General features: G+C 49.3%; 1 protein-coding gene across 3 annotated transcripts in view; it reads left to right on the top strand.

Moving 5' to 3' along the window:
- RAB6A (RAB6A, member RAS oncogene family) overlaps positions 1-11,759 on the top strand; it is a 42,372-nt gene extending 30,613 nt beyond the window's left edge. For all 3 annotated transcript variants that reach the window (XM_036404195.2, XM_054514090.1, XM_036404194.2), the window contains 4 exons: positions 293-404; positions 1,104-1,197; positions 6,577-6,643; positions 8,722-11,759. In XM_036404195.2, the coding sequence (XP_036260088.1) occupies positions 293-404; positions 1,104-1,197; positions 6,577-6,643; positions 8,722-8,786 (338 nt within the window). In that variant the 3' untranslated portion in view covers positions 8,787-11,759. The remainder of the gene's footprint in view (positions 1-292; positions 405-1,103; positions 1,198-6,576; positions 6,644-8,721) is intronic.
- Positions 11,760-13,851: the final 2,092 nt, after the last annotated feature.

Raw genomic sequence — 13,851 nt, 5'->3', positions numbered from 1 at the left:
AACACAGTGATAAGATTTTCATTTTAGGTGCTGTCAAAACCAAATTATAGATGGACTCAGCTCCCTCTGGGGCTTTGAGCCCACCTGTAAAGAGGCACTTGCCCATCTGAAATCAATGCCAGAGCTTCCGTGTCCTTTAGTGGGGGGATTCAGGGTTCCACTCGCTGATTCTTCATCACCCTCCTCCGCCGACTCCACAGAAAATGAAGCTTTTCTTCCAAGTGCAGATGTGTTTCCTGGTGAGCTGTGAGGGACAGCTGCAGTGATAACCCTCTCCACTGTTCTCTGATAGATGTAAACTCCTTCCAGCAAACCACAAAGTGGATCGATGACGTCAGAACGGAACGGGGCAGCGATGTCATCATCATGCTGGTGGGAAATAAAACAGATCTAGCAGATAAGAGGTATGGGCCAGTCATCCAGCTTTCAAATCCTGCTTTTCTTACTCTGATGCTGTTTGCTCCTATTTTAAGGAGTATATTATAATTTTGTTTTTTCTGGAGATGGCTGTGACTAGAGAAATCTCAATTTTAAATCCTCTTTCTTTTTGGCTAAGCCAAATTTCCATCACAGGGCTGAAAAACCATCACCAGCTTGTACAGATGTCAGGGGAGAAGTGATTGTTGACTAGAGCCCACACCAGTGAATGAAAAAAACTGGTTACAAATATTTGTTTTTAATTATGGTCTGCTTAATGGGTGGAACACATATCCAGGGAAAAACGGGACAAAATCCCTCCCAAATGAGATGGTTACACTTGGACCTTTGTGAAAATAGTTTGGTTTTGATGATTATTTTGGAACTGTGATTGCTAATTGTTCAGACATAAAAGCACAGCTTCCTGGGCAGGGATTTGGGGGTGAACACTTGGCTTTTCTGCTGGAATGCTGAGTTCTGCTTGGGTGTGCCATGGAAGTGAAGTGGTGTCAGCTGTCAGCACCTGTAGATTCCATGCAGGGGAAAAAAAACCCTTTAGGTGCTTTCAGATAAAGCATTTAAAGGCTTTTTAAAAAGTGTAATAAATCTTAATTATTAAGGTATTTGTTCAGGTTTGGGTTTTATGAGGTTTTCCCCCCCCCCCAACTCTGTGTTTTCTTCCCCAGACAAGTGTCCATTGAGGAAGGAGAAAGGAAAGCCAAAGAGTTGAATGTAATGTTCATTGAAACTAGTGCAAAAGCAGGATACAATGTAAAACAGGTGAGTGGCTGCAGGTAACACACCCTCCTTGAGGGAGGAGCACTTCCCTGGATCTTGGGAAGCCTTGGCAGAGGGGGCCAGTGGGAATTGTAGTCCACACACAGCCAGCAACGCCTCAGAGCTGAATTGTTGGCTGAGGTTCTGAAGGATCTCTGGCCTTGCATCACATCATTTGGGACTTCCTTCCCTTTAAATAACAGGGGAGTTATGGAAGAAGCTTTGTGAGTACAGAATCACACCTTCCTGGGCTTTTGATAATCCAGATTTACTGTTTGGACTGAGAGTGAGACACAAAGCTGGGGAAGCACAGGTCTGAGACTGTTTGTGTTCTGTTTCAGTGAATGAAACAAACCAGGGGAGGAGGAGCATGATGGCTTAAAATGCTCCCAGTGCACAGGGAGACAGAGCAACTGCTGTTCCCACTCTGTTGGAAGGCACTGGAAGTGCCAGCAAATGTTTCTGGACAGCCAGAGCTATTTATTTCTAGCAGATGATGAGTTGCTTTTGAATTGGGGAAAGCAGTGAAAGGTCTTTTGAACTGATGGGGCTGCAGAAAAAAATAAGGGTTTATGTCCTGAGATGAGCTGTGGCTCTTTAAATTCAGACCTGGAGAAGGCATAAATTCATGGGTGTCTCCACAGAGCAAACACACCAGTGTGGAATGAATGCTGTGCTCAGCTCCCTGTCCCCCAGGGATAGAAGGACCTGGAGCTGCTGGAGAGAGCCCAGAGGAGACACCAGAACTGGAGCCAGGCTGGCAGAGCTGGGGGTGCTCACCTGGAGAGGAGAAGGCTCCAGGGAGAGCTCAGAGCCCCTGCAGGGCCTGAAGGGGCTCCAGGAGAGCTGCAGAGGGACTGGGGACAAGGGATGGAGGGACAGGACACAGGGAATGGCTTCAAATTGACAGAATAGGTTTAGATTTGATATTGGGAAGGAATTGTTCCCTGTGACAGGGGTGAGCCCTGGCACAGGGTGCCCAGAGCAGCTGTGGCTGCCCCTGGATCCCTGGCAGTGCCCAAGGCCAGGCTGGACAGGGCTTGGAGCAGCCTGGGACAGTGGAAGGTGTCCTGACCATGGCAGGGGTGGCACTGGGTGATCTTTAAGGTTCCTTCCCACCCAAACCATCAGGGATTCTGTGTGTACAGATGACATTCCATGTATACTTTATATATGTAGTTACACAAATGGTTTCTGTGCAGAAGGGTACCAGGAGCAATAAAATAGGATTATAAACTACTTCATGTTCTAGACAGGACTAAAGAGTCTGATATTAAAATGTCCCTTGACTTTGCCTCTAAGTAGCAAAATGATTCCCTATATAATGGGATAATTATAGCAGTGTTAACTCAGAGCTGTTTCACTGCATCACCCACCATGGCTGTGTTGGCTTCCAGGGTCCCCCAATTATCCTGCCACAACAGAGGCTGCCTGGTAATTAAGGTTTGGATTCTGTGCTGCAGTCCTTAATGAGTGCTTAGACCTCGGGGTGTGCACTGAGAACAGTTGCCTCACTGAGAGGAGTGATGATGATGATGATGATGATGATGATGAAGGAGCTCTACACTCCCTCTTTCCTTCAGGGAGTTTCTGTGCCCTGCCACATTTCCAGAGGTTCTGCAGCCAAGCCTGTGAGGGAGTTGTGGCTTTCAGGGCCAGCTGGAACCCTGAGGATTTGATAGTGTAGAACAGACATGAGTGGATATTCAAAAAGAATTAAAAATGGATTTTTCTTACAAGTGTTGATCCGTGTGTTGCAGGTATGGACTGGGATTCTCAAGGATTTCAAAGCTATTCTCTATTCTGGAATATTTGTAACTCATTTTTATTAGTTTAATAAGCAGTTGTTTAAGCAATTATCAAAGGATAAGACCTTTAATACCACCACTTAGATAGCTCCCTGTTTCCTCGCAGCTTCTCTGCTAAATGGTGTGAATTTATTTTATAACTTAGCAATAAATTCTCTTCCAGTGAAACGGGAAAGTACAACTGCAGAATGGATCCCCTTCCCATAACCTGTGTAAAATCCTTAATAAGCTGAATGCAAATTTGACCTTCCCTTAACCAATAACTTCTCTCCACAATATATTCTGATCCTGCAGAACAATCACTGTCTCAGTTAATCTTCACACAGATTTTCATCCAGAAACAGCTGAATTTCTTGTCCTGCTCAGGGAGGGAATGGCTGTGACTCTTGCAGCTGCTCCTCCTCAGTGGGAATCCAGGGGACTTTTGTCCTTTGGTGCTGCTTTTAGCTTCTGGTTCATCCTTTTCTGCTGGAAGAGATAAGAGGGAAGGGCACTGCCTCCAGCTCCCTGCAGCTGTGCTGCAGATCCGGAGGGCCTGCCTTTGTGCTGGGACCCCAGCAGGTGAGATGCTCTGTACATCCAACAGCAGCTTTTCCAGTGCCAGGATCTTCTCCCAGCAGAGAGGCAGAGGGCACCGTGCTGCTGCCAGGCTTTTCCTGCCATTCCCTGTGTCAGGAAAGGGGAGAGCTCTGAGTGTGGCACCTCACTGCTGGCTGCTGTTGGATCTGTGACTGCAGAGCTGTTTGCAGTCCCTGAGGTCCTTCACACTGACTGTTCCTCCCCTGACTTTGGGCAGGGGGTGTTGAGGGAAAAACGAGTGGATATGAGGGAATAAAAGCATTGGTAGTGTTATTGTGGGGTTCAAGCGATGCAGCAGAGGGGAAAAGACTGGCTTTTGGATCCTGCAAAGACTGATTGCCAGGGGAGCCTTAAGCTGGGGAAGAGAAGTAGATAACTTGCTCCTTTTAATGCAGAGAACTGTAGTCTCTGATTCATTCTGTCAGCCCTGAATAAGCTTTAAAAGACTTTGCGATTCCTGCTCTGTCTCGGCGCTCCGTAGTTCAGGGAATCTTATTGTTAGTCCCTGGATTTCATGCCCAGAATATGTCAGGGTTCATTTTGCTGTCTTGTAGAAGGAGAGGGGAGGGAGGGCCCTTGAATTGCTCCCTCCAGCAGTACCTGGCACACTCCACGCTGGCCCTGGAAGAGCCAGGGATGAATGTGGTCCTTGGCAGAAGAACTTTCTCACGGCAGCAGCTCTCTGAGCACAGCCCTTCTGTGACCCTGTTCTCACAGAGCTGGGCTCTTTCTCCTGTCTTCTGGTTCTTACCCATCTGGTGGGCAAGAATTACGCTCAGAGTTGCAGAGAATGAGAATTAGGGAGAGGTTTTTGTTTGCCTTGCGTTGGGGAGCAGGTTTCTTGCCCGGCTTTTCTATCTGGACAGTGATCCTCCTGTCCTTTCCATATTGCTGAGAACTGGTTTATGCCTGCAGTCCTTTGTGACCCTGATCTGTTGGGATTTATTGGCTGCAGTAGCAGGAAAGGCACAGTTTGGCAAATGACTTGAAACTGATGGTGAGAGATGAGGCTTCTTTCCAGAGTTTCTATCAGGAAGCAGATTGCAGAGTTGAACGCTGAAAGAGAGTTTGTGTGGCTTTTAGTCTTTCAGCTGCTGCATTTAACTCCTGCCTTGGAAAAAAAGTCCTGGATGCTCATCAATACTTGTGTTTTTATACCCACACAAACATTTAAACATGTACGTGTGTGTACAGACGCACACTGGCTCAGGGCTGACAGCACCAGAAAGCTCAGAGGGCCCTGTGGGAAGGCTGCTTTCCAACCATCAGGAAGTTTCCCTAATTGGATTTATTCACATATGCTGGGGCTGATAAGCAGAAGGTTAATAAGAAATAAAGTTGATTTTTCTTAGTTGCCAAATTCCTATTTTTAGTCCGATAATTTAGGGGAGAAATACTGCTAAAAGCATCATTTTATTCCTGGTCTTAATGTAAAGAAAGGATTACTGTATTTTAAATAGCCTTTCTGTCAGCAGTGTGGTTTAAATGCAGGAATTCCAGTCGGTTCCATCAGCCGAGGATTTTTTAAAGACTCCTCATCCTTCCTCTGTGTGGGCATTCCTGCTGTTGGTTTTGGTAGAGTTTAGCATCTGGAATTTTGTTGCTTCCTGGCTGGCCTGTGAGGATTTCCCTGAGGTTTTCAGGGAGGCTGGAAGGTCCAGGTTAATGGCAAAGGTCCACAGAAACACAGAGGGAGGCATACTGAGCTTTTTTACTTTGGAACTGTTGGCTGAAATGAGGGAATTACATCGAGTCCCGACTTCTCAGACCCATCCTTGGCTCAGATTCCAGTGTGTGCCGGATTCCTGCCAAGAAAGATCCCAGACAGACCTGGGGGCTTGCTCGTGGTGAGCTTGGAAGGGGCTGTAGAGCCAACAAAGTTCCCTTAGGATGGTGGGAGCATCACTGGGACGCTGGGAGAGCCCGAGTGGGGAAAGCCCTTGGGCAGGGACCCACGGGGCTGCTGGGGTGCCCACAGCCCTGATGTAAACAGGCTGGCAGCGCCTTGGCTGGGTGTTGTGTGGAAAGTGGGTCACTGGGAATAAGTGGTTTAGCTTTGTGTCATTTGGGGAGAGGCAGGACAGCGGGCAGCAGTGGAACACGCCAGGCCTGACGTCAGACCCGCAGCATCCGGGGGTGCACTGGGAGCACGTGATGGGGGGACAGCATCCTGGGCAGGGGGACACACAGCTGGATTCAGGGCACTTCTCCTGCATTGTCTACAGGGTCCTCACCCAGAGGGCCCAGGAGAAGCTGTGTGGTGGGAATTACCAGTCCGAACCTCAGGGGCAGAGGTAGGAAGTGCAGGAGAGGGGATCAGTCCAGTTCCATCTTTCCTCCTTCAAATGGAATAAAACTGTGAGGAGAGTTGGGAGCTCAGACCTTGCTGGGAAACTGGAGGTGGTGTTCAAGTGAGAGGCTTTGGATGCCTTTGCTCTGTGCTTTATGTCCTGAATGTGGGCATAGGAAAACTATGGAGTGGGCCCCAAATGATGAGGACTAGGTTTGGCTGCATTTCTTTGTCTGTTCCATAGGAGCCTGAGCCACATATAGGTGAGGCTTGGGAGAAATCCTTTCCATGCATCCCATTTTATGACACCCTTCCAGCTGGGCTGATGTGGTGACAGGCTCCTGGACGGTGTGTTTGCTTTCATCAGCATCTCCATGCTCCTCTGAAATCCTCTGGGGAGGTGTGAAAATCTAATTCCCACCTGCCCTGGGGAGGTTGTTGGGTCTGTGGACATCCATGGCGGGGCTGGATCCCACCCATCCTATTTGCACAGAAGGTGCAGGAGGTTTGCTGCACGCAGCTCTCTGATCTCCACTAACAAGAGCTGTGCTTTGCCCTTTTCTAGGAATAAAGGTTATATTTGGTGTCAGGATTTTGGGGCTGAGCAGTGTAAATAGTGCTGGGGGATGTGTTGAATCATTGTTTGAACTGCCTCAGCTGGGGGGAGCCGTTGTTTTCATCTGTTCCCTGTGTGGTTCTTTGCAGCTTTTCCGACGTGTGGCAGCTGCCTTGCCTGGGATGGAAAGCACACAAGACAAAAGTAGAGAAGACAGTATCCTTTCTGTGCCTGTGCCAGGCATTACCCTGCACCAGGAAAATCCTCTGCAGCCCTCGCTCGGCTCCTGGACATCCCAGAGAGAGGGGGAATAGGGGCAAGTAACCTGCAAGCTGAGGAAGGAGGATTGGTGGGTTGGAAGGCTGAGGGTGGGGAGGGAAGCAAGGGGAGGAATGGTGATCCAAAAGGATTCTTTGCTTGGTGTTTGAATGTGTGGAAGGTGGGAGAAAACAGCTGCAAAGAGTAACTGAACAAAAACCCCTGTGGCTCTTGCAGACCTGATTGATAGAATCCAAAACCAAGCTGTCCTGGAAGGGACCTCTGAAGCCCCTTCTCTGATCATCCTGATCAAAGCAAGGCTGACTCCCAAACTGAGCCAGTTTCTCCAAGTCACATTCAGGGAAACTTGGGAGATCTCCAAGGATGGAGATCCCAGGGCAGCCTGGGAGCCCAGGCAGCATCTCTGTGGTGGGAGGGAGAAGACTCAACTGATGGGATCAGTCTCAGCCATGGGAAAGCAGGGGTGGAAAGGACTTGAAAAGCAGTATGGCTACACTGGAATCACCAACCTGGCCAGGTGGGTGTGCTTGGAATAGCAGCTTTTCCAGGGTGGCTGGTTTTATTTGCAGCAGGGATCATGGAGCTGGTAAATAGAGGAGAAATTGTGCCTTGGAGGAAGGAGGTCCCAGGAACTGTGGGACCTGGCACTGAAATTCCATCAGAGCATTTGATGCATGGGGAAAAGAAGGGTTTGGGAAGCTGGGGATTGCAGCTGCACAAGCTTTGTGTAACAGGGACTTGAGTGATCAGAAATATTTTGCTATGCAGTTCCCCAAAAGGTTAATGAGCAACAATCTTTATTAATGAGGGGGGTAGAGTGTACAGGCAGGGGCTGTGGCAGGGAGTTTGATCAGCAGTCTCTAAATGGGAGTGCATTTAGGGCACTGGGAATTGGGCTTCCTGCTGCCTGCAGATAGCAGGCATGGATGGGATCCTCTCTCCCAGGCAGCTGCATTAGGATTAACGGGGGCACTTCTGCAAAACATGGAGGGTTCAAGGATCTTGACCCATTTGTGCTCTGAGATGAAGCTGGCAAGGCTCATGTCAAGATCTCCAACTTAAACACACTTTAAACTTTAAATAAGCCAAGTGGACCAAACATAGGAGATGAATTGCCTGTCTTCTGTTCCCATTTCCATGTTTATTTTCTCCAAACCTCTTTAAAAAGCAGCTTCAACCCCCTAAAGAAATAAGTTGGAAGTACCAGCTGTGTGATCTCTTTGCCTCTGTGCTCTGTGATAAGGGGAACGCTGGAGACTTGTGGTGAACAGCTCTGAGCTGGGGATTAGCATTCAAAGCTCCTCCTGGGAAAGGCTCCGGGAGGCTGTAGCTGGAGGGCATCCGCTGGGAATTCGAGCGCTGCTGCAGAGGGAGTCGCTTATCACAGGCAGGCTGTGAGCAGCCAGCTCTGCAGTGACCTTGGGGGACATCAGCTGTCCCTGGAAGGGGGAATTCAGGCTGGTGGCAGGGCTGTGCTGGCTGCTGGGGGGAGCAGAGAGGTTTAACTGAGCAGGGATTGGTGAGGGGGCCGGGGTGGCACGGCCAGAGCTCTGCGGGTGGGCAGTGTGCCCAGGAAGTCATGGAGCCCCCATTCCCAGAGGGATTTAAAGCCCTGTGGATGTGGCACTTGGGGACATGAGATGCTGGTGGCCTTGGCAGTGCTGGGGGAGCAGGTGGACTTGGAGATCTCAGTGGGCTCTTCCAACCTGAGTGATTCTGTGGTTCTGCAGAAGCGGTGACTGGACCTTTCAGTGGATCCACGCATCTTGAATTCCACAGCAGGAGACCAGTGGGATTGCTGGGAGGAGCAGAACTGGTTAGAGACAAACATTGGGGTCTGACATTGTTTCTGCTGCAGGTTTCATGTGCCAGTGCCGGGGCAGGTGAGAAACCTTTGGTTTGGAGCTGGTCTTTCCCAGTATTTCAGCAGGAAGCACCGAAAATGCCATTCAAAATCCCGCTCTTGGTAGGGAAACAGAGTTGGAGATCTGTTTGCCTTAACTTCCTCCTTCCAGTGATTGACATAAAACTGGAAAAGCCTCAAGAGCAGCCTGTCAGTGAAGGAGGCTGTTCCTGCTAATACCATGTGGCTTCCACCTTTCTCCAGAACATCACTGCTTTCCCTCCCTGTCCTCTTCATTGACTGCAGTGTGAATATTGGCTTGAACCTTCCCCTTTCCGTAATAACGTATCGCAGTTCATCATCGCTGGCTGTCTCGTGGAGATGATCTTTAGCTTCACAAGCACACCCCCCCCACACACACACACACACACCAACACACCAACAAAATGTCAGTGTCTTCATTATTTATACGAAAAGAAAAAAAAAAAAAGCCAAAATATTCCACCGTATTCTAGGTATAACTTTAAAAAAAAACAAAAGCAAAAAAAAAAAAAAGAAGAAGAAAATCCAAACAAAAAAAATAGGTACAATTTCTTAATATTTGTTCCTTTTTTAATATGTTATGATATTGCACTTTGAAATGATGGCAACTGAGTAAGTTTGGAATTGGACCTAGATGAGATGTATGTGCAGAAGAAGGCTTGCAAATCTGACCCATTGGAATTTCTCTCAGAAACTGGGAATGTGTAGACAGCAGGCGGAATCACGGGGGGAGGCAGCAGATGCCGAGGGTTGAAGGCTTATAATAATTAAACACAAATTAACCCCAAGCTCTTAATTGCAAGTCTGCCTGGTGTCCAGACCCAGCCTGGCCTTAGCAGGGGTTGGACACTGCTGGCTGCTGGAGCTGGAAATTCTCGCCGAGGCAGCGGGAACACGTTTCCAAGGAAGCATTACTGGGAAATACGGACGGGCTCTTTGGGATGAGTGGCTTCTGGAGGATTTGGGGGAGAAGGAAAGGGTTGATGTGCATTAGCAAAACACTTGCAGGAAACAGGGAGATAATGAAATAATGTTTCGAGTGCAAAAATGAGTTTTCAGAGCATTTTTTTTTTTTAGTCCTTTTTAAGTAGAACACCAATGAAGTGAATTATTACTGCCCAAGAGATGGGAACGTAACAGTTCAGCTGTTTGGAAGAGAAAGCATTTTGCTTCTTTGTTTTTTAGGGGAAATACTGAAATCAGGACTGGCACTAAACCTGCCAAAGCCGATTGAAACCTTGGAAATTTGGGAGAAAGAGGGAAGAGCAGCTGGCTGCCCCAGCAGAGGGGGAATGGCACCCGCTTTTCCAGAGCGTGGGCATAGGTTGGTGGGGAAGGGGTGTTTACTTTGATCCTACAGAATCCTAGTTGAGGCATCTTAGATGGAAAGGGAGGGACTTGAGTAGGATGGAAACCAACTTCTGATTATGCAGATTTATGCCTTTATTTTTTAGCTCTTTTTTTTTTTTTTTTTTTTTATGTTCAGTCTTCCAAGTTGGTTTAGTTTGGTTCTCTAGAGCTGTATAGTTTGGTTAAATAATTAGTAATTTAGTTTTCTATAGAATTAGGCTCACAATTAACCCTTTTTTTTTTCTTTGATATTTATTTCTCGGCTTGAATTTTTTTTTACTCCTTTCAGTGCTGATTTTGTTGTTTTCCTTTTGGCTGAGGAATCTGTGTAGAGCTTTGCTGATGTTGCGAGATGTAGCTACCCGAGAAACACGGAATGAAACACACTAGAAGTGCACCCTTTTAATCTTTACTAGTCATTGTGAAGTTGCTGTGTAAGTTAATAAACACAATTGTAAATACATTGTTTGCTGGGCGACTCTGGCCGAGTTACAGTGCAGGAAGGAATTCTCGAGTCTGTGTTGCGATTGTGGATTAAATGGACAATTGCAAGGGAATATTCAGGCTCCTCCTTGGTTCTCTTCTGCCCCTCTCTCTACCATCTAAAATAACCACCTGGGGGAGAGGAAGGGAATCGTCCTCACCACCACTTTCCCCAGGAAGCGGGCATAAAAGAGTTGGAATTCTTCATTCCTGAGGTGAATGCCAGGCTCATGCCCTGCCCTGGGTTTCTAGCAACTCTGCACAACAATAACTTAAAGGCAGAACGAGATGTAAAAGTGCTTTTCTAATGCAATATTAAAGGCGAATTTTTTTGACGTGGCATGTCTTGAAATAAACATCAATGATATGTGACAAAGGATCATTCTTTATTTAAAAGAAACTCTCTGGGGGAAGGAAACCTGGCTGCTTTTCCTTTGTTGTACTGTTCTTAACCGTGCTGAAATGCTTCATCCTGCTGCTTCTTCCTTTGCTTTGGTTTGCTTTTTTCTCCTTTGGTTCTCCGTGCAGCTTCTGTTGGTCCTCATTTGGCTGTTCCCCACAAGCGCATCCTTTTTTTTTTTCCTTGCTTCTGATAGAACCAGCCCCCTCTGCTTCCCACAGTCCCAAGCTTTAAGCACTGGATTTAAGGAGCTGGCTTAGCCCATACAGGCTGTGATGGACCAGCAGCCTGGACGCTTTTCCTGGAAGACCTGAGAGCAGGTTTGTCCAGAACTCGCTGGAAACAAAGGTCAGGAGAGCAGCATTCCCACAGCTCCGTGTTCAGCACGGCCAGGGGGCTGCGGGAGCACAGCCAGGTACGTTCAGTGCATGTCCTTGCTGATAGCCTGCGCTGCTTAACAGGGCTCACTCCAGCTCTCCAGAGAAAGCACACTTCCAAGGTGAGCACAGGAGCAACGTGGTCTTTATATTCATTTTTTGGTTTGGTTTGGTTTGGGTTTTTTTTGCACCATCCGTCTGTCAGGTTTTAGATTTTCATTTTCTTTCACTCTGTGGGTGTGGCCAGTGGAACCATGGGAACAGATGTTCTTAATGCTGATTTTTGTGCGATTTTCTGAGCGAAGGTCTCGGCTCTGTTTCTTTTCTCCTCCCCGCTCTGGCTTGCTCGTTGTACAGTCCATCATGCAGCTATTCCATGCCTCACGTTTTGTCTTGATAAAAGTAGTTGAAGAAATTGTGTAAGGGGAAAAAAAAGGTTCCTTTTCTTCATGTTGGAATGTCACTGGTACCTCAGCTCTGTTTGATAATATGAACCAACAACGACAAGAGAACAAATCCTTAGTGCTTGAACTAAATAAATACCTGTCTCATTGGAAAGCTCTGGCTCTCTTCTCTCAGCACGTGCAGCGCAGCGGGAGGAGCAGCTCCTTGGGGGGGCTGAGGGGGCTCTTGTGGGGCAGGAGGGGTTTTGGGGGGCTCTGTGGCACGGGGAAGGCGTGCAGGGGTGCTGCAGGGCTGTGTTTGCTGTTGCTGCGGTGTCTCTGCCATTGTTTCCAGCGCCCCAGGAGCGATGCCGGGGACGGAGCCCGGCCTCTGCCGGCTGCGCTGTGCCTTTCTGCTCCCTTCCCGCTCCGTGCATCCAGCTGCTGCCTCTGCTCCCTTGCCAAGGGCACCTTGTGCGGCCCCAGCACTGCCTCAGCTCCCTGGGACACGGGTGCACCGAGCCCAGCTTCCCTGGGGAGGATCCTCCTCGAGCCTCCTTCCTGCTGGAGACGGCAGCCGGGTCTGCGGGGCCGGGGAGGTGAGTAACAGATGGGTGAGTTACCCTCTGCTTTCCTGAGGGACACAGAGGATCCTGCACTCACACCATGGGTGGGTTGGAAGGGACCTTAAAGACCATCCAAGGGCAGGGACACCTTCCCCTAGCCCAGGGTTGCTCCAAGCCCCATCCAGTAGGAAGGGGAATTACCTGGATTTGGTGTGTGCCCAAACCTCGGTCTCTTGGTCAAGCTCTTCACTGTTAAAATGAATAAATGGGTCATGAAACTGGAGGGTAGTGCTGGAATTAGGGATATGGGAGCAGTTGTGGGGGGGGACGAGTTCCTGGAGAAGGTTTTTGTCACTGTGGGGAGCTTCTCTTCCTTGGAGCTGGCACCTCCAGGTGCTGCCCCAGCTGGGAGCCTCTGCAAACACCACCTTCACCTCCTCAATCCCTCCTGGCTGCTGCCGTGGGTAGCCTTGGGACTCTCACCTCCCACTGGTGTCCCAATTCCCAGCTTCCCTCTGGTGGAGGGGTCTGGACTGAGCTGCAGGGATGGGGCTGCTGTGGAGCAGGGAATGGGTGGGGGGCACCCAGAGGGTGCTCCTGGCTGCTCACTCATGGCTGTACCAGGTCGAGCTCCCTCTCGCAGCCCAGCTCCAACATCCAGGAGGGATTGTCTGACTCAGGTTGGAAGGTCCTGGTGGCTTCTTTGCTCGCTGGTGGGATCAGCCCTGATTTTTCCAGGCTGGAGGAGCCTCAGCATCCACCTGGCAGCATCTGCAGAGCTGCTGCGGCAGCCGAGCCGAGCCGTCCCCTGGCTGCAGTTCTGCTTCCAGCTCCCCAGTCCTCGGCAATCCACAGTGCAAGGGCTCTCCCTGCCTGCTGCAGCAGCCCCTTTTTCCATGCTGGGCATGTCCCAGCCCCGGAGGAAGATAAATGGGGCGGGCAGGCTGCGGCACAGGCTGCCGGCAATCCCGCAGTCACGGAGGCAGCTGCAAACAGCCGGGCCTCGGAGCAGCCTCTCCCTCCCATCTGCGCTGCTTCCTCCTCTGCTGCTCTCCCTCTGCCTCTCCAGGCTTGCTGGGCTTGGGCTTTTACCAGTGGAATTGTTTCTTCATCAGTTTAAGGGATTTTTCATCAATTGGAAAAAATACCGGTTTTATTTCCCCTCCCCTCTTTAACCATTTTCCCCTTCCTCAGCCTGGTCCGAGCACATGGTGAAGTCAAACATGGATTTTTATAAAATATTTAGGATCCTCCTGTAGGAGCAGAATGGAGCTGACTGCCCAGATGGATGCTGGAAAGGCTGGGTTCCCGTTAATGTTGGGAATTAAACTCCTGTGGAACTGCAGCTCTGCCCTTCCCGAGAGGATGAGGGGTAGGGAAGGGCTGCAGGCAGCTGGGTGATGATGCTCCTGCTGCCCCACAGCTCTGCCCTGCTGGTGCTGTTTCCAAATCGAATTTTCCAGGCTTGCCACCTGTTTCTGAGGGTTTGGGTATAAATTAGAGCCATTTGGAGTGCTCGCTGTGGGCCACCCGGAGAGCACGTCTGGAACGAGGATGTTATTAAAGGCTTGATTAAAGTTACTGCTAATTAAAGCACTGAAGTGTCTCTCCCACAGCCAGTGGCTCCTCGGATACAGGGCAGGGAAGGGAGAAAATGGGATTTATCCATGCTCCCAGCACTGGTGGTTTGGCACTGACCTT

This window comes from Molothrus ater, chromosome 2 (assembly GCF_012460135.2).
Source record: "Molothrus ater isolate BHLD 08-10-18 breed brown headed cowbird chromosome 2, BPBGC_Mater_1.1, whole genome shotgun sequence".
In the NCBI taxonomy this organism is placed as follows: domain Eukaryota; kingdom Metazoa; phylum Chordata; class Aves; order Passeriformes; family Icteridae; genus Molothrus; species Molothrus ater.
Note: the sequence above shows the minus strand (reverse complement) of the source record. Positions and strands in the feature narration are given on the sequence as shown.